Source organism: Arvicola amphibius, chromosome 10 (genome assembly GCF_903992535.2).
Source record: "Arvicola amphibius chromosome 10, mArvAmp1.2, whole genome shotgun sequence".
Taxonomy (NCBI): domain Eukaryota; kingdom Metazoa; phylum Chordata; class Mammalia; order Rodentia; family Cricetidae; genus Arvicola; species Arvicola amphibius.
Genome location: NC_052056.1, coordinates 12,783,147 through 12,808,514, shown reverse-complemented (window position 1 = coordinate 12,808,514; position 25,368 = coordinate 12,783,147). Strand labels below are relative to the sequence as shown.

Sequence of the window (25,368 nt, the reverse complement as noted above, 5' to 3'; positions counted from 1 at the left end):
ATCTTTTCAAAGGGGATACACCCCCAGATAAATAGAAACCTCTTTTTGCTACTGTGACACTCTGGTCTTTGAAATGCCACTCAGATTTGTAAACAAGGCTTAGGTTCATTATTGTAAATCAGTTCTCTGGAGTTTATCATCAGAGAGCTGAAATAATTGAATTTCTGGACTTCTACAAAGGGAGGCTGGGCAAGAAATAATTATGTTAAGGCTTCACAAGGTAGATCCCTAACTGCTTTAGCAGCACATCCCCTTGGAGGATTCCGATCCACTTCTCTAATGCGGTGCTTCATGATGACAAGTGTCTACATCTGCTGATGCAAATATAACCTGAGCAGGATAAGGAATCTCTGCTAACAGAACAGAAAGCTAGAAAGGAAGCTTTATCAAGTGATAAATAATAACTTTTAAGAATAAAGAGGATATAGAATATTAATATATAACTAGAACTTCACTCTCTTCAAAGGCCCCAGAGATATCCATAGTGAATTAAAGGGATATGGATAATTATCTATAGTGAGTTAAAGGGATATGGCTCATTTAGACTTCTGGTCAGCTTTGGACTCAATACTTGACTAAGAAAAACTGTTTCGTAGTGGGCTGAAATATTGTGTCACATAGCAACATGAAATGAGGCCCTTATTCAACCTAAAAATCTTTTATCACCACGAGTTCAATCAAAGACAGAAATAGACTCCTGCTCCTTTTGCCGCTTTCTGCTTGACTGAATTTGATAATGAGAATGCCTGTTCCTTTCAGAGGGAGCTCAAGTGTCACTCAGTTTTTACTCACCGGGCAGAGGATGAATGCAGTTGTTCGGATGGAAAATCATTTGAATATGCAAAATTCACTTAAATATGCATCATAACCAGCTGCGACACACTGACGGATGCGGCTAGTTTAGAACTCTCGTCAGCAGAAGCGAGGCATCACGCGAAGGTGTGCTCATGCTGCCCACCCCATCCGTGCTCCCCTTTGGACATGGTCAGCCATGCCTTCCTTTCCAGGCTGGGTACTCAACCAGAAAGCAGCGGAGCAGTGCCAAAGTCCATTTCATTACCCCACAGTCTTTCCAGGTCAACAAACCGAAGTCACATGAGAAAAAGACTAACTTTGGTTTACCTCTCCAGGGAGCAGATATTTTGGAGAGCATTCTGGGGAAGCAGACACCAAGCCTTTAAATGTCCTTAAATCATTTCTCAAAGTAGGAAGACACCGGCAGGGAGTTTGAAGATTTGAAATCTCTCGTTTTATGTTAAACATTTAGAAAGGAGGACACTATGTGATTACGACTTACAACTAACGGGGTACCCCTTCAAACAGTATGATTTCTGACTTTCCTTTAAAATGATAACAGGAGTTAAAACTCACATTCCAAGAAAAGTTGTCCTTAGGATCTGAGTTGTTTTTTTATTCCAAAATGTTGTGGCTTTGGAAAAATGTTGAGGGAAACTACGAATCGCTAGCAGCACCTTCTAAGAAAAGTGTGGGCGAGGCGGACCTTCCAACAGCATTCCTGTTAGCCTACTCTAAGAGCTCCGCGACCTAAGCTTAAAGCAGCTTACGTTACATGAAATGGTGCTTAAGGTCACTTCCTCCTCTTGACCTGACTCATGTCACATGACAGACTACACCTCTTCATCCGGGAGTAATATTCCAACTAATTAGCTCTCTCCTAGCCATAGCTCCTCAGTTTCTAGGGCAGGGAGGATGTCTAAGTATATAGGTCCCTGGAAACTTGTACGGTACGATACAAGCATTACACAGGAGCCCATCTCTTTGGGAAAGCAGATCTGATGTCTGAAAAGCCAAGCGAGTACAAAGGGTATCTTTGATAACAAGTCCCATGTCACCAGAACATTCAACTACAACAATAAATAATAGGTCATATGTGTGTTTTCCTGAATTTTAAGCATTTATCATTCTTGACTCATTAGGCAATTCTAGTTGGCATTCCTAGAGTAGGCAGCCTTTTGGCATTGTGCATGCAGATGACTTAACTCTCTTCTTCCCAGCTAGGACTAGTAAATGTTTTCTCTCCAGGATCTGGGCATTGAGCTCAGCTTTCCCAGGTTGTGTGTGCACAGGCACCTCTATCCACCGAAGTACATTGTTGGTCCCTAGTTATTAGTTTTAGTATAACCCTAAGTTCTCCTTACAGAATAACTTACAGAATCCTTACAGAATGACAGGTTTTAATCATTCCAACTAGTATTCAGCAATAAATTAACTGATAAAAATAGCATACTGCTTAAACATGATGTTTAATCTAAGAATTTTGTTTGAAAATGCCAGAGCTCAAACCCGGGACCTCACTCATGGCAGGCAAGTAGTCGATTTCTGAGTTAGATCATCTGCTACCACCATGTATTCATATATACCTTTCCTGAAATTTCAAAATAAGCTATGAACCAGTACTCCAGAGGTCACACAGAATCTGAGAGTTTTCCCCCAAGAAACCTGGCCTTGGACATAATAACTCAGGACAGTCTTAGGGAAAGCACTGCATGGATGGAGTTCCCTGGGGAGCTTGTGTGCTGTCTACAATGAACAGCCAGGAAGAGGTGCTGTCGAAACGCATCAGTATTTAGGATTTCTGAACTGGGCAAAAAACATGAGCGTGAGATGGAAAACAGGGAAAGAAAGAATACACAAAATGAACAGCAAGATAAGGACATGGAAAGCAGGCCACAGTCAACAGAATTTGACGGCACTGGGCAGAAAAAGGAACAGATATGTGCCCAGAGGACTAGCGGATGCCACAGATAACGGGCTGAGGAGACAGACTCTGATGATGCCTGACTGGGCGGGGGTATCATGGGACCTGTAACCACCACATCAGGAGGCAGAACTGTGAAGAACAAGAATGGATGCTCAAGAGATACATGGAACCAGGACACTGAGGTGAGGGCCGGAGTTCTCTGAAGAACAAAGAAAACACAAGAAGCCTAGATATTGCTGATAAAGGAAATCACACAGTCACAAGGGCAAAGGTCTTTATAAAAACAAACGTGAGCTAGCTCCAGTCATTCAGCTGGCACAACATAGGGGACTTCCTAGCATGCTAACTATAATCACGCTAATACTAAATACGCTCTCTATTTTGATCGGAACGGGATGACATAAGGTAAATGACGCCTGCTGTCACCTTAGGAAGTGTTTGGCAGGAAAAGTCCCAGTTCCGTGTCTTTTACCTTTCAGGAGACTCCTGTTCCCTTTCTTCCTTCCCCAGCATTCACTTAAGTCTTCAATTCATTCTTTCAACACATCCTGACAAGTGGGAAGTAAGCGCTATGACATATTCTAAGCTCTGGGGGGTTTTCAGTGAACGAACAAAAGACCCAATCACCACAGAGCTTACATTTCACACAGAAACCAATTATCTCCAAATGCAAAAGCATCGCAAGAAAGCATTGTTAATCTTCTGCACCATGAAGTATTTATTCCTAATATAGCCCTATAATTATTCTTTTCCCTAATCAGACTCTTAGACTCACTGATGTAATACGTTCCTGACACATAGTACTTCTTAGTTTGCTATTAAAATTGGAAGGTGAGATGTGGCCACTGGTAAGGCTCCTGCTCTCAAGCCCTTATCCATGTTCTTGTGAGCAACCCTAGGAAACCCACTGAGCCCCCAGAGGAAGAAGACACTTGTACAGAGGCAGGCTCGGTGAGAAAAGGGATCGGTAGGTGTGCAAAGAAACAAGTGATGGTGACTTGGATAAATGCCTACTTTTGTGAACTCTCCACTTTAGGTCTCCTCGCTGTGAGAGATGATATCACGCTTAGTCTTACTGCCTTGCCTACTCCCCAACATTACTACCAGCACAGCCTTGGATTGTACCAGCACCAAGACAGACAGTGATGTTCACATCTTCACCGTCTCCCCAAGGAGACAAGAACTAAAGAGGTGGTGGAATTCTTGAGAGATGGAGGCTGGAGGGTAGGGAAATGCAGGGGAGGGGAGATTATTGGTGGTTTTGCCCTCAAAAAGAATTGTGACACCAGGCTCCAGCTTCCTCCTCTTCTAACATTGTTTTTATTTCTGGCCATGAGGTGAGTGGTTTGGTTCTACCATGTGTTACCTCACCACAAGGCCCAAAACAATGGGGCCTAACAACTATGCACTGAGCTATACCAAGAGCCTTCTCCTTGTCAGCTGATAGCAACCTGACCAATGACACAGTAGACAAAACTGTTTCCACACTGATATCTGATATTTCATAAAATAACTTTTGTTGGTTTGCTTTTCAATGTTTTGTACTTCTTCTGCTAAAACTAATGCGAGCATACATATTAAAATTTGCTTCATTTTCTATGCTTTCTTCCACACTATAACTTTCCCAGACTCTGTGAGGGATCTTACAGGCGCACTAGGCCAGGCGGGGACTTGGCAGCAGGTAGTCAGGGTCATCCCTCCCTCAAGAGCCCCACGTCTGGGCCGTCCGTCCCCTACTCTCCTGCAATCTGCACTTGCTGCTCTCCAGGCTGTTGCACCTGCTGCTCTCCAGGCTGCTGCACCTGCTGCTCTCCAGGCTGCTGCTCTGGGACTTTCTTTCTCCATTAGTGATCAAAGCAAAGCTGAAGGCTCACTGACAGGAAGAGAGAAGAAGGGCCAGGGAGAAGGGGGTCCCTTGGGACACATCACCAGGAAGAGCTGAAATTCACCAAGGGGTATGTAAAAAAACAACAGAACACTTAATGAGCCACTTGGTGACCGCCATGACAAAATCTGCAGAAAAAATATCAAGAGCTTTCTGTGCCCAGCACCTATATTTGAACATGTCATAGCATTCTTTATTTTTCCTCCCTCCAAGACAGTGTCTCACTTTGTAACCCTAGCTGTCCTGGAACTCATCATGTAGACGAGGTTGGCATAGACCTCACAGAAATCTGCCTGCCTCTGCTTCCTGAGTACTGCAGTTAACGACATGCACCACCATGCTTGCCCGTAGTGCCCACTGATACTGTTGTTAAAATGCCGTTTAATTGGATTTTAGACTCACTGTTATCATCTTGTCATTTCTTGGATTCTTAATGCTATTTTGGACAATTATTTTAAAAGCCTAAAATACCACCCCTCTACCCTAGCCAACAGTATTATCAGTTTAATATCAAGTATAATATCTTTGCTAATTCAATTTCAGTAGTCTTGCTGGAAATCTCAGCTTTAAAACAGGCGAAAGGTTGTGTGTGAATGAGTACTCTGTAGATCTCTCAGGAGGGCAGGCAGTACCTAACTCATTGTATTTATTAAAACTGAAATACGTGAGGTCTCTAGATTCCCACGTTTGGATTTCTGGGCATTTACAGGATCCATAAGGTCTAACACAAACGTTCTTCCATCCTCTTGCCTACTTTCACACTTTGGTGACATGTATTTAACGTTCTTAAATATTTCACCATTGACTGATGTGCTTAAAAAATAACAGCAACAACAAAACTAATTCAGCGTAAGTTCAACAGAAGAGCTACAGGACTGTTATCTATCAGGTAACCAAATACATATTTCTTAACTTAAAAAAGACTGAGAAGGCTATATTTCATTCAAAGAAGCAGACACCTAGAAAGCAAGGCAGATTTGTCCTAAAATGTTACTCAAACTATAAAGTTCAAAATTCAGAGAATCAAACCTCTTAACTTCTCATTCTGAGCAAGGTCATGACTACCTACACATTTGGGGTATCTCTTAGCAACAGAGGCATACTGGCAGGTCACACTCTAGCCTCCCCAACTTCTAATTTCTCTTCTAGATTACACTATGAACGATGCTCTGACTCTGTGGAATCAACAGTGGTTTATCTTAGGCAACATATTGTTCCATTGCTAGCCAGCTCCAATAGTGGATCCACCATACCGTGAAGAGAGAAGTCATTCACATGGAAAGGGTACGACAGGAAACCCACCACCTCCCTGAGTAATGAGATGATGCGCTTTCAGCTCCACACATGGTACATGATAAGATGTTTATACGGTCAAGTCAGATCCTACACTCTGGTTCTAGAAGTATCAAAACCAAAAAGTGAAATGAGAAGGCCAGCATGTTCCCAAGGGAAGCCATCCATGCCATGGGAGAAAAGTGCCAAAGGCAACACGATACACTTCCCCGTCCCACATGCAATAGAAGATACTGCAGAGCAAGTATCCAAGGCAAACACAGGGTGTAGGGAGAACTCAGCTAGTGCCCTTCTAGGTCCTTCGTAGGAGACAGAGGTCAGGAGGCTGCATGCCAGGAATGACAGGCATTTTTCTCAAGATTTGTTTTGAATGTTTTGAATTTCAATGCAGCAATGCGTAAGACAATCTTACTCTTGCTTTTAGGCCACATCTTTGTGGGAATAAACTTTAGTAAATCTCTCCTTTGTCTAAAGTATATATTTGGATATAGTTGGAGGTTTCAGAGAGTTCTCAGATTAAGATTAAACAATAATTCTTTGTTTTAGGAGCAAATTTTAAAGGAAAAAAAGTAACTGATTACCTCTGTCATTATCAGAAGAACTTTACCGCTCCAATTTATGTGGTACCAAAGGTCAGCGTTGACGCCACAACACAATATCTATTGCAGAATTTTAATATTTATTGTTTCAAACTCACAACCGTTCTTACATGATTTGAATTTACATAGCAAGGGGATTGTTATTCTAATACTTTAAAAAATTAACCACAAAGACTACTGATGGTGAATGAAGAAATGGTGGGCTTTGGTCCTGATCTGAATACATTGCAGCTGTGTGACTTACATCAAGAAATCTAACCTCTCTGGTGACTGACATTTTCCCCTCCCAGAATAACAATTCCAGTGGCTGCCCTATGCAATTACTAAGGACATGACACCGAGAGGAAGGAGAAGTCAAGAAGTCAGGGGAAAATGAAAGAAAGACTTAGAGAAATTGAGGTTAAAAGAGTTACAGCTTACAATATTCATGCAAACAATATGTACATGAATTATGCACCCTCTTTAATTCTTTTTCTCAAAATTGAAGACATACCATGCATACACATTAGCAACATTTTTATGCCTTCTGTAGCACTTACATTTGAGACATCTAGAAAATTTGCGACTGCCCAAGAAATAGACAATATCATATCTCTTAATTCTAATCTAAACTCACTGGCAAAGCAAGAAACAGGTGTGCTTTGCCTGTCAACTAACAGTCTAATTTCAGGTCCAATGGGATTTATAAGATGAGAAACACAATAAAAGATTCAAACAGGCCAGATGCCTGCTGGGAATATCTAATGATTATCTAGTCTATTAGCAGTCAGGAACGGTTAGTGTCAGGGTGCTCATTCCATATCAGATGCTGAGCCAGACCTGGGAAATTTCCTGAGCATGTCACAAGCGGCCTGCCTCCCCGAATTATGTACTTCAACATCAAAGGAGTTCAGACTCTATTCAAAAGATAAAAGAGAAATCTGGTCACAGAGGCAAAAGGCAATTCAATCTTCCTCAGTTTTTCCACAGGGTCTCTCGACGACTGAGAGTCACTTCCGCCATCTTCCCTTTCCCCTGTCTGTCCTGTCCATCTCTATAACTCTCCACAAGTGAAATGGTTCTGGAATAGTCAGGGGTAAGTGCTGAGGACAGGACGCTGTCATTACTAGCTGGTGTTTGCTCGATGAAACTAGTGTCAAAGGCAAATTAGTGAGACTGTTCCCCTAAGCAATGTAACAAGCTATATCAATGTGGTTCCTGTGTGTTCATGGTATAAAATCTGGCTTCTTGCGGAAGCTCTACAGCATGAGGTCTGGATTTAGTTCAGATTAGTAATCTGAACCTTATTCACTTTCCACTTTATATTCTCTTATTCCATACAGGAAAGAGCTTAGGGCCTTAGAAGGCATTAAAAGAAGAAGCAAGAGGAAGAAAATGCACAGACCGCTATTAGGCTAAGAATCTGGTCAATGCTGCCTTCCTTATTTACTCACTGGATATGAAATGCAGGTGAGATCTTCATTCTAATGCCCCACTCCCATGTTTTCTGTTGATTTCTCAAACTACACACACAAATAAATAGAAATTAGCATGTTCATATATATATATCTGGGGGAAGGATGTGCATTTGAGTGTAAGTGCCCTTGAAGGCTACAAAACTAGAAGCTTAACAAGTGACTGTGCTTTACCTGATCTGACTTGGGTACTAGGAACTGAACTTACGTTCTTCAGAAGAGCAGCTAGTACTCTTACCCACAAAGTCATCCCACCAGCCTGCAGGATGCTCTTGTGGGATCCACTGCTAAACAAACACTATCTATGCACGTCTCTAGAATCTCTAGTGAGCTCTATCTGCAGAGTTTGGTCTGGAGCCCTTGTTGCTAAATTGCATGGCTCAAACCCACTGCCTTGTACCTAGAAAAGGAGCTGGGACATTCTATTAGAGATTCCTTTTAGGCTTTATAAGAAGTTATCAATACTTGTCTATACTTTCTACATCCTTATTTACAGTTTTCTTACTAATTAATAACAATGGGAAACGTTTATGGAATTTGTCAAATCAAATAGGGCTACCACTACTAGGTTTGTTCCCATGAAATGGCAGCTAAGAAGAGGCATAAGACAGAAAATGAACTTAAGGTAGCATTCCCAAAAGATAAGGATGACTCTTTTGACAAGACAAAAATGAAAGTAAAATTTGGACTTAGTGCAAGATTATGAGCCTTTCTTTGTGACCACGCCGTTTCCTCCAGTTTGATATGAGTAAGTAGAAAACAAAACAATCAAACACATTTCATGGCCATTTGCAACTTCAGAAACAAAGGGTGCTCTAGGAAAGGGCTTTTTGAGGAATTCGTGAGGGGGGGAAACTTCACTTTCTTTCTTCTGTGAAATCCTGGGAAGAAATACACCGGGCCTGCCATTGGTGAAACTGGACAGCAAAAATGGGGACAGAACAGCTTGTGAGACTCTAGGACTCCACTACCAGACGTTTCTCACTCAGTAGATGTGGGTGTTGTGGACAATAAAGCTCCGAGTCTCATAGGAATTGACACAGTATTTACCCATAACCTATATACAACCTCTTTTATACTTCAAACTACCTCTCCCAGGTTTGCGATGCACATTAGTGGTATAATATGTGCCTCACCTATATAAAGTCCTACATTTATTCTCAAGCACCACAATAAATAATAAAGCAACAAATAAACCTCTCCTTACTTATAATATCTCATGCAATATAAATGATACCTAGATATAGATACAGTATTGTGTGGGATTTGTTTCTCAGTTATTTCCTGACCGTGTTCGGATGAATCTGCAGATGTGAAATGCACAGATACGGAGCCAACAACAGGATGGTGGCAGCGTGCTGAAGGCATCACATATGCACATGACTGTATAGAACACCCTCCATCAGCACCAGCTGTGAGAACGGCTGGCTGGCTCACCTAAGCAGCGGTAGGGAATCACGATGTGGGTGTGGGTCTTGCACTGTTTGCGGCCTCGCTTGCACCAGTTCTGGATGGTCACTGGCTGGTTGGCTTCCACCACGTTTGTGATCTGCAGCTCAGGGTAGACCTACGGAGCACAAGAGAAGGGGAAACCATTACTCGTGGCAAAGCCTGGCAAGCGCATGAGCCTGCTGGACCTCCACTGCCATTAACAGGTCCCGTTATCCCTTGAGAGTCAAGTTGCTCTGCTCGGCTCTAGCCAAACAAGAGGGCTGACTGGCAGTGCCTAGTGCTTTGCATTTGAACTGCCCTTGCAGACAGTGTCCAGAGGAGACAAAGTAGAAACATGGAGGAGTGCAGACTCTTGGAAGCATAAGGTCATTTATTCTCTATGCAAAATAAACAGACTATTGAAGACCATGGCTTGTAGTGTTTTAAAGGAACACAGCTATTGATACACTTGAGGATATCATCTTAACTGAGTTTCAACCCACTCTACCTGACAAGTATTTTATACCCAGAGCATGGTAGGTAGCCAGTTTCCATACAAACATCAGCTTCTGTCCTTAAAGTAGTTTACATAAAAATATTTTTATTAAGAAAGCCTTCAAGAGGGCCATTTGAAGTATGGCACTCAAGAATGCACCTTCTTCAGTCACAAACTACTTATCTTGCTCGCTGATGGCTGCTCTTAGTAAATCATGCCGTTCGCTGAGCACTTGGAATGAAATGTCAAACTCAATCAACTAAAATGTATTTGCAAAATATCAGACCACTTCTATGTAATAATAATGAGTAGAGATTTGAAAGGAAATAGTAACATAAAATGTGCATCTAAAGTGAGCAGATTTGCAAGATAAATAACAATAGATGTAGCTGACTAAAGGCATTAAGGAAGCAGATGGCTCCAACTGGAGGCTATGAATGTAGAGGCGAAGGTGAGAACGTGAAGGGAATTAAACACAGTCAAAAGATTGCAAGACAATGGAATTGGAATCCAGAAATGAGCTAAAGGGTTTGCTGTAGACATATCAGAGAAACTGAGCCGGGAAGAAGCAGTTCTTGGGAGAGTGTGAGAATTAAAATTAAGACTCTCAGGAAAGCCTCAATTACCGGTAATTGCAAAGAATATAAATATGGCCATCAGAGGGAGTAGATGATTAGAAAGGAAGACAAGGTCATGGAAGGAATGAGAATCATGGGTGCGAGAAACTGGAGTATTGGAGGAATCACTGAGTCCTCAAAATCACTTAAAACATACAAAAGAATTGTAGTGAATGACAGAAAGCCAGGGGCAGAAGACTCCAAAGACTGAGGCTGTGTGCCGTGGGATTAGTGGGCGCAGGGACAACTCCAACTCAGGAGGATGGGGGTCTAGGCTGGCTGAAAGCACAGGAGTTCGTAGGTGAGGTGGGTTATGGGTGTACCGGGATGAGCAGCGTGGAAGTGGAAATGCAGGAGAACACAGCCCCAGTTGGTGGGTACAATGCTGAGGATTAGTGAGGAGAACCAGGTTCCTCGGCAAGAGGATCATGTCCACCTGTGAGTTATGGATACGGAGTACTTTGTTTATGATTATCAGAGTGACCTTGACTTTATTTAAAATGTTGACATCTTGTTAGTTGTGATTTTTTTTGCCATTGATTATTATCCTCTCAAAATACCATAAAACACCTGGGAGGTGAAGGCATACACCTTTAATCCCAGGACTGGGGAGGCAAAAGCAAATGGATCTCTGAGTTTGAGGCTACAGATTGAGGCTTATAGAGCTATGGAAACACAGAGGAAACTTAAATGCCTATCATTAAGTCACAGAAGCCAGTCTATAAAGGTTACGTACTGTTATGATTTCCATCACAGACAGTTCATAAAAGGCAACTCTGCAGGGGCAGCAGAAAGGTTAGTGTTAGAATAAAGTCCTTGCAACACAGCGTGAGACCTGCGTGAGGACCTGAGTGAATCCTCAGAACCTGGGTGTGTGGGAGCAGTTGGAATTGGGGAGTTGGTAAGAGCCAGGTCCCCGGGACTCCCTGACCTTGCCTCATCTGTGAGTCTCAAGTCAGTGAGAGACCCTGTCTCACGACACAAGGCGAAAGGGCTGGAGAGATGGCTGAGGGTTAGAGCAGCTGTTCTTGCAGAGAAACTGGGTTTGACTATAGCACCCACAGGGTGACAATCCACTATCCTTAACTCCAGTTTCATGGGATCCAACACCCTCTTGGGACCTCTGTGTGCACCAGACACATACATGGTGCACATAAATAGACAAGACATTCTTACACATAAAATAAGATAAATAAATCTTACAAAAATAAAAAGGGCATGACTCTTGAAGAACGGACAGAAACTCAAAATTGGCCTTCCCACTTGCATATAACCCTGTACACACATACCTGACACATGGCAGTTGCATGCACTATCACATACGTACACAGAAGACCGTAGCTCTTCAGGTCTCAGGAGAGAAAGACAGAGCACATAGAGCTAAGGAAACTACTGCCATTTCACCTGTCCAGACTCAGAGAGGTACAACACCAAGAGCGAGCAAGCCCTCATACAAGCTACCGAGTGTGGGTGGCAAGGACATGCCCGTGCAGGCTCATGACTTGTCACAGCTGTACCGTGAGGTGTGTAGATGAGGCAGGAATCCTGAGCATCTCTCCACCTTCCTTTCTGTTTTGTTGTTTGTCTTGTTTTGCTTTTTCTTTTGGTAAATATATAACTTCTCTTAAAAAACTGCATACTTTAAAAAATAAGGCATTGATGAGAATAATCATGTGGACTAAATTCAATGGTGGAGGTTATGTGAGGAGAACACACGCTAATGCATAAGTCAGGACCTATGAGATTATTCAGTCGATAAAAGGCACCTGCTGGCCTGCGTCCAATCTTTCGCACGCGCGCATGCATACACACACACACACACACACACACACACACACAGTAGCGCCTGTTCACCCCCACACATCCACATGCATGCGCAAACAATAGAAAATAAAAATAAGAGACTGTCACTTGTAAGTCAAAGCCCTGCACTGGGTTCTCCAAACACACCCAGCAGTTTAGCTTCAAAGGGCACAGCTATCTTTGCTTCATCTTATTTTGTGCTTAAGTATCTTTGACACTTCGGTACATGCATTTCAAGGCACCCACAAGGCTCTCCTTGAAAATGCCACTAAAAATTTTACAGCCCCACAGCTCTATTCTGTATAATGAAAGGCAAGTAACTTTGTGTACAGAAATATAATTCTCCCACCTTTCCTTGGTTATTAGACCACAAACGAACAGCACTCCCAAGTCATAAACTCAATGGCATGAGAGTTCGCCCTGGGGGACGTGACTTTCTGTGCAGTAAAGTGTGAGTTACTGCATTTTTCTAAAGGATTCCAGCTGGCACTTCATAAATGCCACCCTACGGCGAAGCTTCTTAGACGTCAGTTTTCTGTAAATCCCTATAATAGACAGTCACACCACATTTCCTTCTTTTCCATTTAAACCAACAAATTATGTTTACAAACTGACGGGTAAGAGAAGGGGACTCCTTGCTTCCACTGTTCACATGCCATGATCAGATTCCTGGAATAATATCTGGTGCAGCAGACCAGTAAATTATTCAACTCCCGGTGTCTAAGCAGGAAGAATTGCACACTGACAAACTAAAACCGTGAACACGTGGCTCTCCCTTGAGACTACCAGAGCTTCGAATGTTGATCAGCCAGACAATTAACTTCCAATTCTATCCACAAAATCTAGGACACATGTGTGACTCTCTGGGCTTCTCCACTTCCCTCCATGTTACTGACGGCAGTGTACATACACAGGAAGATGTGGAGATCATAAAATCTGAACTGCATAACCCGTGTAGTCTGTCTATTTCCTTAATTAATAGGATGGCCACAGTCACTTCAACCTGACGTGGTCACTACTTAGGGATGAAGAATTATTCATTTGCAATGGCCTAAGAGAAAAATATTTTGCTGTTCTAAACACCAGGAAGTTTGTTTAAAGGGGAAAAGATGATAAAAAAAAAATAAAGGAGCATATTTTCTTTAGAAGTACTGAATGGGCCAGGCGGTGGTGGCGCACGCCTTTAATCCCAGCACTCGGGAGGCAGAGGCAGGCCGATCTCTGAGTTCGAGGCCAGCCTGGTCTACAAGAGCTAGCTCCAGGACAGGCTCTAGAAACTACAGGGAAACCCTGTCTCGAAAAACAAAAAAACAAAACAAAACAAAAAAAAGAAGTACTGAATGACAAATCAGGTAATCTGATGATATAGGAGCAAACCCTGGCAAAGCAAACACACACACACACACACACACACACACACACACACACACACACACACAATGAAACACCTAAATTTTTAAGAGCTACAAAATTAAAGTCTGAATGCTTGTTTAAGTAGTTCCAATAGAAGTCTACAGGGACAATAATGCATTTTATGATTATGTATGAGATCATAGTCTTAGTCAAGAATTAAAAGTTAAATGGTGCACATGGTGATGCATGTCTTACATCTCAGCACTTGGGAGGGTCTCTGTGAGTTTGAGGCTAGTAAGCTTCCAGGCAACCAGGGACACAGAGACAGACCTTGTCTCAAAACACAAAACAAAACAAAACAAAATAAATTAAAAGAATTACAATACAAAAATGACCTTGTAAAATAAGTTCCTAAATTTCATCAATATTTAAGCACAAGAAACAGCTCGATATTTAATATTTTCTTGTGGCACAGTAAGTTCCAATAAAGGAGGTAAAAATGCCATGGGTCTCGTGTGTGTGTGTGCATGTGTGTACTTCTGTATTATGTGCAATTGTATGTCAACGCTGACACATGCCTGCTATGTCACATGTGTAGAAGTTGGAGAATAACTTTGGGGGCTAGTCCTAAATTTCTGAGTATTTTGTGTAATTTGCATTTACTTTACATGAAAAATATGCATTTTTAGTGGGACAACTGTCACTGATGATATTCTACCATAATGACAGTACAAGGGACACGAATAAACCATAGTCTCACTCGTTTCTCTTCTACAGTATTTTGTGTGTGAAGTTGTTTTCTTGATTAAAATAGGGACTTGGGGATGTGTGTGGAAAGGTGTCTCAGCAGTTAAGAGACCCAGGTTTGATTCCCAGTCTCATCATGGTGGCTGGAAACTACCTAGAGTTTTGGGGAATCCAATGCCCTCTTCTGACTTAGGGTCATGGCATGCATATGGTGTACACACCTATCATGCAGAAAAGAAATCCACACACATAAAAAAAAAAAAGAAAAATTTTAAACTTTTAAATACAAGTCTTTGAAAGACCATATTTACAGATGCTTAAAGCAAGGCCAAAGCTAGGCCTGTGTCAGTTACTTGAAAAGTCAGCTATGCCCAGTTCTTACTGGTCCTAAGCTACGGAGAAGTCACTGTATAAAAATACACTGTGTTAAGTACATTGATTCTCACCTACAATCCCCTCATGGTGGAGGGCATTTAGCAACCCCTATTTTACCTCCACAGCTCTGTCTCTATAGCTACCTGGTGCCAGACCAAAGAAAAATATAACTTCATTCTCTTGCTCATGAGTTATGAATATATAAAGGCTCTCACTGGAGACAGAGATACTTGGTCGGGCATTAGGATAAGCCAGAGCAAAACATGCAAAGGCAAGGCTAGGCATCCGGATGATGATGTTGATCCAGGGAAGTAAAACAGGACAAGGTGCAGAGAGAAACGCTGCCGCAGACTGAGAGACTCAGAGCAGTTGAGCTCCAAGCCTCTGAAACGTATGGCAAGAGCATTCAGATTCAAAGAAATACCGCTTTTCAGTATCTCTCTTGAAAATATAATAAAAATCAGCTTCATGGTCCTTATAGTTGAAGAGAAACTAAGGGAACAGCCAACTTCATTTGCTGGTTCCTCTAGTGCCCCTCCTTGAATCCTTTTGTCTCCACAATCAGACCACTTCAGCCCATGATTGCTCTCACTCAGGGCCTGACAACTGGCCACGTGGACATCTAGCTATCCTGCTGGAATATATATATATATATATATATATATATATATATATATATGTTCCTTTTAGGCAGGAGCTAAGGGTTGCAGTTTGAAACAACCCCCCCACCACCAAAGACACACTATGATAGCACACTAAATGTCTGACAAATATTTAACGTTATTTCTGGTTAAAGTCTGATACTATTCATGACAGAAGCATTCTATATGCCTTAAGCTCCCTTTGGGCATCACACACCTATTTCTTACACATACTACTATTAACAGTTACTGGATTGTGGGCTTTTTGAGAAAAATAACCTCCAATATTGTTCTTCTAAAGACAGGTAGTAGACAATACTTCTAACAGAAACTTGGGGCAAAATAGACTAACACAAACAACATTTGGCTCACGAAAAGTGTTTTTGTTCATAGCAGTAATATCTTAAAGGACATTCCTATTTGTTTTCATGTTAGAACTATGTAGTACTTTAAGCATGTATACCAGAAGCCTGCATGTAACCTGTGGTGCTTCAGGACATTTTTACCTACAGGTCAGGAAACGGCAGGAGCAACCACACCCGTGGTGACTTACACAACTAATATTGTCCCTGGAGTTGTCGCTATCTCATTTATATAGAACAAAGCCCTTCTAGGAACAGCTCCAGAGGTGGCCCGATCATGAGATAATGTTTGAAACGGGCCAATTCAACTCCAACTTCTGAAACCATATATTCAAGAAGAAAACAAAAATATATGATAACAGAGGGTTTTCCTAATGCCAGACAGCACTGCAAACACTTCCTGGGCAGCAAGTCACCCAGTTCTCAGGAGTAATTGCCTCACTTCACAGAGGAGGAAACCGGGCATTAACAGCTAACGTCGGTGTCTTTTCTAAGCACGCAGAGACCATATTAACAGTATGCTTTCAGCTGCGTAAACTTGGGTGCATAAGCCCAGACAGGGTGTGTGGAAGAGAACACACTCCTGTGTCTAGATTTAAGTGACACACTTTAAAGTTGCTGAAACCTGATGAAAAATTGCATCCTAAATTGTTTTCCACATCAAGTCTGCTAATGAGAGGGGATGTAGAAAACAGAACATCTCATTTAGTTGAGAAAGAGAAATGGAAGCTGAAAAGGTGTCTCTGCTTGCGACTTAATGAGGTGCTGAGAGGCAACACGCAGCTGATGAAACTCTTCTGCAATTGTCGGGGAGGAGAGAGGGCCTGTGTTTTCACAGGGACGCCTTGCAAGAGGCGGGAGGCAAAATGCTGCTGGGCGAGAGTGTAGCTCCCAACAATCTGACCCAGTTCTGCTTCTGACACTGCATATTACCATGTTGCTATAGCCACACATTCACACTTGGTGCTGGGAAATGTGAAGGAGCCTTGCTTGGCTGGCACGCTATTGCATTTCCAAAGGGCTCAAAGTAAAAGCAAATAGGGGATGTCAAACACGCCAGGCAGGACACAAAAAGAGATGTGTACAAACGGCAGCTGTACACACGCTGCCTAGTTCATATACTAGTTTTCTCTCTTGGAATCCCATATTTGGTTATATAATAAATTCTAGAATAGAAAGCTGGGGAATGGAAATAGCTGTTAAATTCACATATCAAGCTTTTTTGTTTGCTTGCTTGCTTGCTTGCTTGCTTGTTGAGACAGGGTTTCTCTGTGTAACAGCCTTGGCTGTCCTGGAACTCGCTTTGTAGACCAGGATGGCCTCAAAGTCCTAGAGACCCACCTGCCTCTGCCTCCCTAATGTTGAGATAAAGATGTGCACCACCACACCCAGTTCAAGCTTTTATCTTTTGTTCCTGCACTCACTGGTGTACTTTGTTGTCTGTTAATCACAGACAAAACAACCGCTCATTGAGGGGAACAAGGTTAAAGAAATCACAGACATCGTTAGCAGTGGAAAAGAACTTACTTAGGAACGTGAGAGAAAGTGCCCATAATCTAATAGTAGAGGCGATAAGCAAAGTCAACGGCATCCATCCACACTTAAGCTTGTCCCATCCTCAGCAGCCCCCAGAGGCTGGTTCCAAGTGGATGGTCCCAGAGCCAACAGTACCTCCAGGAAGTCCTGCCTAGCAAGAATTCTACATGCTGAGGACCAGAGCGGGACAGAGTAAAATTGGGGCCATATATGATTTCTAATGTAACTTTGAACAAATGGCTTTTATACCATCTGCCTGCCCTAGTTATGAAGTAAGGACACACTCTTGAGACAGGACAGACATTGTTCCCGAATTGCCCTGAATCACATACCTCCTGTACTGTATCACGGGGTCACTAACAGAGCACAGAGACTAGATGACCTTCCACACTGATTTTCCCACCTTCATTTGTGATTTGAATTCTCTCCCCAGTCAGACTACCAGTGAGAACACACTACTTTACTGAAAAGTCCCACCAGAAAGTACTGGTCCTAACACATACCATGGCTCCCGCTGAGCTGAAATTTAGATTCTGAGTCTCCACATCCCCCATCATGACCCTCTATGCTATATCCCACCATCTCCATTTTCTAGATTCCCTCTCAACTTGATGGAACAGTGTGTATTCACACTCCTTGTCAGCCAGGAAAGGCAAGAGCTGACACAAAATCCTATTCTTGGAGGTCTTTGGTCACACTGGCCAAGTTTGCTGGGATTGAATGGGAAAGAATGAAGTCTTCAGATAAAGAACTGAAGCCCCTTTCCTCCTTTCCTTCTCACACCCTGAAGCCTGTGGGGTAAATGAAACAATGTTTTCCAAAAATCTCATTTCACCAAAAAGGAGGGCAACAAAACCTAGCAAGTTTCTTTTTGTTGTTGTTGTTCTTAAGCTTTAATGTTTTTCAAGGGGTTAACACCCCCAAGCTTTGTTCTCTTTTATTTTTAATGTTTTTACATTTCTAAATGTGCACATTGACTATGCACGGTACTTTGATTTGTAAGGAGTTCTCACACACTTAGCTCCCTTTGCTCCCCTACACACTTTGCTTCTACTGTCAGGTCATAAAGACAAACATGATTCCATGTAACTCTGAAATGTGTAAAAGCCACAAATAGAAAATACGTAAGACTTGTTTCTCTGAGACTTGATATTTAGACATTTCTTCAGCCAAATCTCTCCAATAGCCCATTAGGGCGAATGGCTGTTTTTATGTAGTTAAACTAATTATAAGTGATTTATGAAGTTACAGTCAAGTTGTTGGTTCTGTTTTTTGTTTGTTTTCCATAAAGTCAGAACTCTTTGCTTCTAGTATATACCAGAGGAAAGATTATTTCCCCTCATAAAAGAGTCCCAGAAGATAACTGCAGGTCTACCATGATCATTTGTTGTTGTGGCTAAGCCGAGCATTGAAAGTTATACTGTATTTTCCTCTCTCCTGCTGCAGGTCTATCACAGTGCTCGGATCTTCGTTGGGTAAAGAAAATGAGGCCAAAGCTGCACATTCCCCAGACTCTTGTCTAAAACTTTAAAACTGTTAACAGTGGAAAGAAATGGCTCCTTGGAAGGGAGCCACAGGAGCCACTGTTGGAGAGGCTCCTTCAGAATAGACGAGGATGCCTCTGCCCATCCCCCTCCAGTCTCATACCAGCAAAAGCCATCCACAAGCATTATCAAATGATGGCCAGCATGCTTCAGGTTGCCTGATAAAACTCTTTATGAATCACGGCCTCTCAAAATGTCACTCTCTGCAGCACTATGGGTCTCTAGTACCTGTGCCTACAGGAGGCATAATGGGGTCCTGGTCGAAGCGCTACAGCAAAATACCACACCCAGGACAACTTACACATTGGAAACGTATTTTGTCACACATAGTTCTGGAAGGTGGTAAGACCAAGATACCATGGGTGCTACTGAGGACTATTTTTTTCTATTTTCTCACTGCATTTTCGCAGCGCTTCTTTGTATGAGCAAGTCAAGAGATCTGGCTCTATGGTCTTTCTTTCTATAAGGGCATCAATACCACTCAGAGGACTCCACCCTCTTGATGTCATTAATGCTAGTCATTTCTGAATGACTCATCTCCACTATCCAAAAAGGTTGGCCTTGCCTATGAACCATGGTAACACAGAACCATTTAGCTGGTTAGCAGTTTTCAATACATGCTTGATAACGAATAAAGGAAAAATCTACATGGAATTAATAGAAAGCATAACTAAAAGTGAAGGAGGTCCATGTACTTCAGAATTGTCTGTGTGGAAGAAAAACTACTAACTACTATACTTGGAAACAGAAGGGAATATACAGGCACCAAACATTTGGAAGGCTAGATAAACACATGGCTAAAACAAGCATGCAAAATAGACCATACTGTCAAAACAATTTTCTCAATCAAACTTCACAAGGTCTCATATGTAGCTAGGAATAGAAGTAAAATATTCAATTATTGTTGTTTCTCATAAGTCTTGCCCTTGATCAAGGATAGGTCAAAGATAGCACCAATGGAACCAAAGGGACAAAATGCCACTACTAATAATTTCCAAAGTAAATCAATGGCAGGAAATATAAGTCAAGCAGAATGAGACAGAACAAAGGACATGGACTAGCTAATTCCCCATTGTGGTGGTCTAAATAAGTATGGTCCCCGTAGATTTGTGTTTGAATGCTTGGCCTACAGGGAATGGCACAATTAGGAGGTGGGGCCTTGTTGGAATAGATGTTGGCTTGTTGGAGAAGTGTGTCATATGGAGGTGGGTTTTGAGGTCTCATACATTCTCAAATAACACCCTGTACAGACTGTCCCCTTCTGTTGTCTGAGAATCAAGATATAGAAATCTTAGCTCCTTTTTGAGGACCACATCTGCCTGCAAGCTGCCATGTTTACTGCCATGAAAACCTCTGAAACTGTAAGCCAGCCCTAATTAAATGTTTTCCTTTAAAGAGTTGCCTTGGTCATGGTGTCTCTTCCCAGCAATAGAAAACCTAAGGCACCCATCAAAGAATCAATATTAAAACACTACACTGTGCTAAGCACTAGTCAATGGTTAAATGCATCTTTACAAAGCAGAAGCAAAAACATATTTAGTAGGAAAGTTGATTTGGTTAGCAAAAGGTCAAAACGAGGTCTCAGAGTCATGAGTTCAGCTCCTCCTGTCTACCCTAAGCTCAGATTGCTAACAGCTGCCTCTCTGGCTCAGCAGATTGCTTCTAAAACATCTGTATTTTAGTCACAGATTATAGTACATACATAAAATAAATTTATAAAATAAATAAATGAGAAAACTATCATTAAAAATTTAGCTCTATTATTGGTAATGAGTAGGGATGGTTTGTGAGCATGTGTGTGTGGGGGGGGGGTGTGGGTGTGTTTGCATATACACATATGTCCATGTGTGGGTGGTAGCCAAAGGACAGCTTTGGGTGTCAATCACCAGGTGCCATATAGCTATTATTTTTTTCCCTTGAGATAGGGTTTCTCACTAGCCTAGAATACTCTAAGAAAGATGGCTGACCAGCTGCCTGTCTCAGTCTCTCCAACAATGGATTCCATTTGTGCTCCACACCTAGCTTTTCTACACTGAGTTCTGGGGGTGGAATTTTGCAAGCAATTTACTTTTCAAGCCATCTCCCCAGGTATTTCCATAATATTATAAAGAAATCTGTGCAATGATGGATGCCAATAAAAGACCAACTTTATGGTAATAAGCAAAATCACTGGCAATGATTAATTAAGGCAAAGGCAATCAAAATAACGATAATGGTAATGACCTAATAAGTAATATAAAAATTAGAATGTTGGTGAAAAGATTGGCTGCAAACAAGTCCATTGAAAAGAACCTATGACATGGGAATTATTGCAACAGAACAGACCTTAAGATTATAACTTAGAAAAATACAAAAATATTATAATTTAACAAAATGGTAAGCAGAGGATGTAGAAAATTGTTAAGACTATTATTTTCCTTCTCATTTCAAGCAACAAATCAATGCCATTTAAAATATAAACATGGAGTTAAAGGAGGAATAAATAACAGAAGAGCTACAATGTGGGGAGTGGCAGGGAGACCCTAGAACACCAATAAGGAATCTTGTTGGCAATGTCTAACTCCAATAAAAGTCATGAGCCATCATCTCCACCCACGCTTCCTTCTTCCCAGTGCTACTTAAAGTCAAGACCCAGGGTGGATCCCAGCCAGCACTCCAGCCAAAACAACTACCCTAGTCTGTGCCCACTGTACACAGGGTCATGGGGATCATTCTGCTTGGCTCTGTGTAGTTCTCTGTCTACTGTTAGCTGCCACTCTTCCAGGCCTTGTGGGCTGCCAGACCACACAGCCACATGCGTAAGTACCACAGTACAGGTGCCAAGTTCCTGTGTGGTCAACATGAAGCCACTGAGAACCCCTCCTCCCTGGAATTACAATGGATAACAGCAAAACAAAGTTGGGATGTCATTCCCAGAAGCATGGCTGCCAGCTTTCCACCTTCCTAAACCCCAAGGGGTGCCCATTTTTAGCACAGAAAAAGGAGTAAACACAGGATAAAGAACAACATAAACAGGAGAACTATGACTCAGTAAATTCTAGGTCCTCAGTCCTGCCTCCTTCGCTTTGGAAGTCGCTGTCACTGCAGGACTTTTCCCCTGAGTAAGACAAAACCTTCGCATACAAAAGCTGTTCAGTAGGATCTACCACTGGACAATAAAATCTACATCGTTAACCCTTTCTTAAAGACCATTCTTTGCAGTTTCCAAAACTCTCCGGACTCAACTAATGGGAGTCTCCTTTTACCTTTGGTTCTTCTGGCTCACGCTCCCTCCTCCTTGGACAGAGAATCCCACTATGTAGTCAAATCTGGCCTCTAACTTGTAATCCTCTCGCCTTAGCCTCCCAAGTACTGGGATGCACAGCTGTGTTTAATGCAATACTCAGCCTCCTCCTATGCAGTCACCCAAGTTTTAGGATGGAGAGCAATTCTTCCCATGATTTTGCTTCAGCTTCCTTTGGCTCAAGCTGCCCTCATTAAAAATAACGCAAACAAACAAATTAAAATGGAACAATAACAACAAAAAGAGAAGCAAAAATATTTCCCTTTCCTTGGTTTGCCTCAAGCTCTCTGCCTAGGTCTTTTCTTGAGCTACACATTTATCTTCACCACTTATTCACGCCATTCCTGCAGCAACTACTGCAATTTGACCTGTCCCTACTATCAGTGATATCCTTATATTTGTCAAAACAGATATTTTGAAAAAAATAAGGAAGAAAAGAAGGAAGGACAGCAAGCCCACCTAGTAAAAGCAGATAGATGTGGCTGTCCAGGTCCTAAAATAGCGGAAGAAAGATGATTTGATTTGGGGGATACATTTCTCTGACCAATCTGGAGATGAATGGTGATTGTATAGTCCTATGGGCACAGACAAAACCGATACTCAACCAATGTGAGTAATGCCAATTTCCTGTCGCATGGAAATTATGCCGCATGACAATGTGAATAACACCAATTTCCTGTCGCATGGAAATTATGCTGCATGATTCCTATTCACGGCCATGCAAGTGAAACATGCATTCTAAGACGTTGACTCAAGTGAACCTGGACCGCTTCTAAAAGCTTATATTCCTCTCCCTTCAATAACGAAGCTGAAAATGTTCTTTTGGCATGTGGTCATTTTGCACGACCTTATTTATTATACTTCAGTCACTCCGTTTTGACTATACTCGCGGTCTCATCATCGCCTCTCTTCAGCAATTAACTGTTGCGGGAGCTCCTTCCGCTCCTTCAGCCAATAGCCGTTGAGATACCAGCCCATTGGGGGGCGTGGTCTCTCTCTCTCTTTAAAAAAGCGGCCACTTCCCTCTGCTCGCTCTCTGGCTTCCGGTTAGGCTTCTGGCGACTAGGCTCCCTTCCTGATTGCGCAGAGGGCTGTTGGCTGGAATGGTGATCTGTAAGTTTTTCCCCTTTAAATAAATAACCATCCTATTAATCGTAATTCCAAACTGGTGTGGGATTGTTTGTGACTTACGCCTTCAATTAACTTAGCCTGTCTTCCGCCACGTGATGCATGCTAGTTCTTATCCTGTCTCTGGCCACTTGGTAGCTTTCTCTTTGTTCCCCTTAAATGCTGCAGTTCCCCTAAGTCTATTCCCCAGGCTCCTTACCAGGAGCGTCACTAAGTGGGTAAAAGGGACAAACACTTGGCCCAGAGGTGGGTGCTTTGTTAACAAGAAAAAAGGAGGGGTTGCAGGTGATGATATTATGACCTCTGCCCTGCTAGTCTTTATAGCACTAAGACCATGGGTCATGGCCCTCTTAAGAAGAGAGTCTATGTGGAGGGCACCCTTGGCATCCAGAGGTGGGTGTTTCAGAGAGGAAGGCAGAATTATTGGTTCTTAAATCATCTCCATGCATTGGAATACTTTAATAAGAATATCGTGTTTCTTTTAAAGATTCTTTTTACTTATTCTATAGCATACATATGTTTTGTCTGCATATATGTGTGTGTACCACATGTTTGCCTGCCGCTCATGCAGTAAACAAAAGGGTATCCAGTCTCCTGGAACTGAAGGTATCCGTGGTTCTGAAACACCACGTGGGTTCCCGGAATTGAACCCACGTCTTCTGAAAGAGCAGCAAGTGCACTGAACTGCTAAGCCACCACTCTATCCCCCTCCTTTGTTCTTTTGAGACAAGATCTCACTGTATAGCTAAAGCTCAGCCTTACGAGTGTAGGGATTACATTAGTGAGCCACCACAGCCGGTTTGAACGCTGTGATTCAAAGGCTTCAGAGAAATCCGAGTCAAACCTCCAGGAAATTTATGAGGGACAATCTGTTGGGACTCCTCAACTCTACTTGCCTCTTGTTTCCTGGATGACAGGATTGTGAACTGATCACAGCCCCATCACTCTGGCATGGGACAAAGCAAGAGCACTACATACAAATTGTCAGTGTACATTCAAATTCCCTTCTCATCTCATGAACAAAAGAAGGATAAAGGGGTGAATTCATCTTTAATCCTATTTAATTTCAATGTAACATCCTTATGACATCCTTAATTGGTAACTACAATATAGTCATTTCAAAATGAAATCTATATTTTAGGTCTTTATTAACGTTAAATTTCTGAACTGTGGCATTTCTCTTAGCAGCACACATCTGACTGGCCACACCTCAAGTGTTCCAGCTGCACATCTGGTTGGTGCCACCACACAGATAAAGCCTGGGGATCGACTCCATCCCACGGACTGGGAGACAAGGTATTTGGAGTTTTCTATATGTAGGTTTGTCTGAAATTCAAAGCCAGGCTTTACTCTTCTTCAAAAATTAAGTCAATAAAAAGACTCAGAGACTTTTCATTATTATAGAATGCAAACCAGATTCATTAAAAATGATTCTTACCCAATGGACTGAAGATGGTGAGAAAAAGCAGACGAATGATACAAAATAAGGCCCAAGTGCTCTACCCTGCTTCTCGTCTCTCCCATGGCTGCCCATAAGCTGGCAGTCTGGAGTGGGAAGAAGGAGTCTGGTCCAGCATCACACATACCACAGACAAAAACAGAAAACAAAGCTACCCAGGCATCACTGAGCTCTCTAATGTCAAAGGTTTAATAACATGTGGTTATTTGTGCAAATCTGGGTTTTTATGATGATTCACAGGCACCAGCAGCCACTCACCAGAAAAGGACAAAAGTCTACAACATGAACTGAGTGTGCCTCTCAGCCTTTCTTAAAAATCTATTGGAATAGTATGCTGTGGGAGCTCTTTTGATATGGTAGTCCTCTCTGTGTGCTCTGATTACCATTAATGAATAAAGAAACTGCCTTGGCCTGTTGATAAGGCAGAAGTTGGGTAGTGGGGAGGACTGAACTGAATGCTGGGAGAAAGAAGGGTGGAGTCAGGGCTCACCAGAGACAGACGTACTGAAACTTTGCTGGTAGGCCACGACCTCGTGGTGATGCACAGATTAATAGAAATGGGCTAAATTAAGATGTAAGAGTTAGCCAATAAGAAGCTAGAGCTAATGGACCATGCAGTGATTTAATTAATACAGTTTCT

General features: G+C 42.2%; 1 protein-coding gene across 6 annotated transcripts in view; it reads right to left on the bottom strand.

Moving 5' to 3' along the window:
• LOC119825083 (amyloid beta precursor protein) overlaps nt 1-25,368 on the bottom strand; it is a 220,324-nt gene that overhangs the window by 135,968 nt on the left and 58,988 nt on the right. For all 6 annotated transcript variants that reach the window (XM_038345714.2, XM_038345716.2, XM_038345717.2 and 3 more), the window contains exon 3: nt 9,391-9,520. In XM_038345714.2, the coding sequence (XP_038201642.1) occupies nt 9,391-9,520 (130 nt within the window). The remainder of the gene's footprint in view (nt 1-9,390; nt 9,521-25,368) is intronic.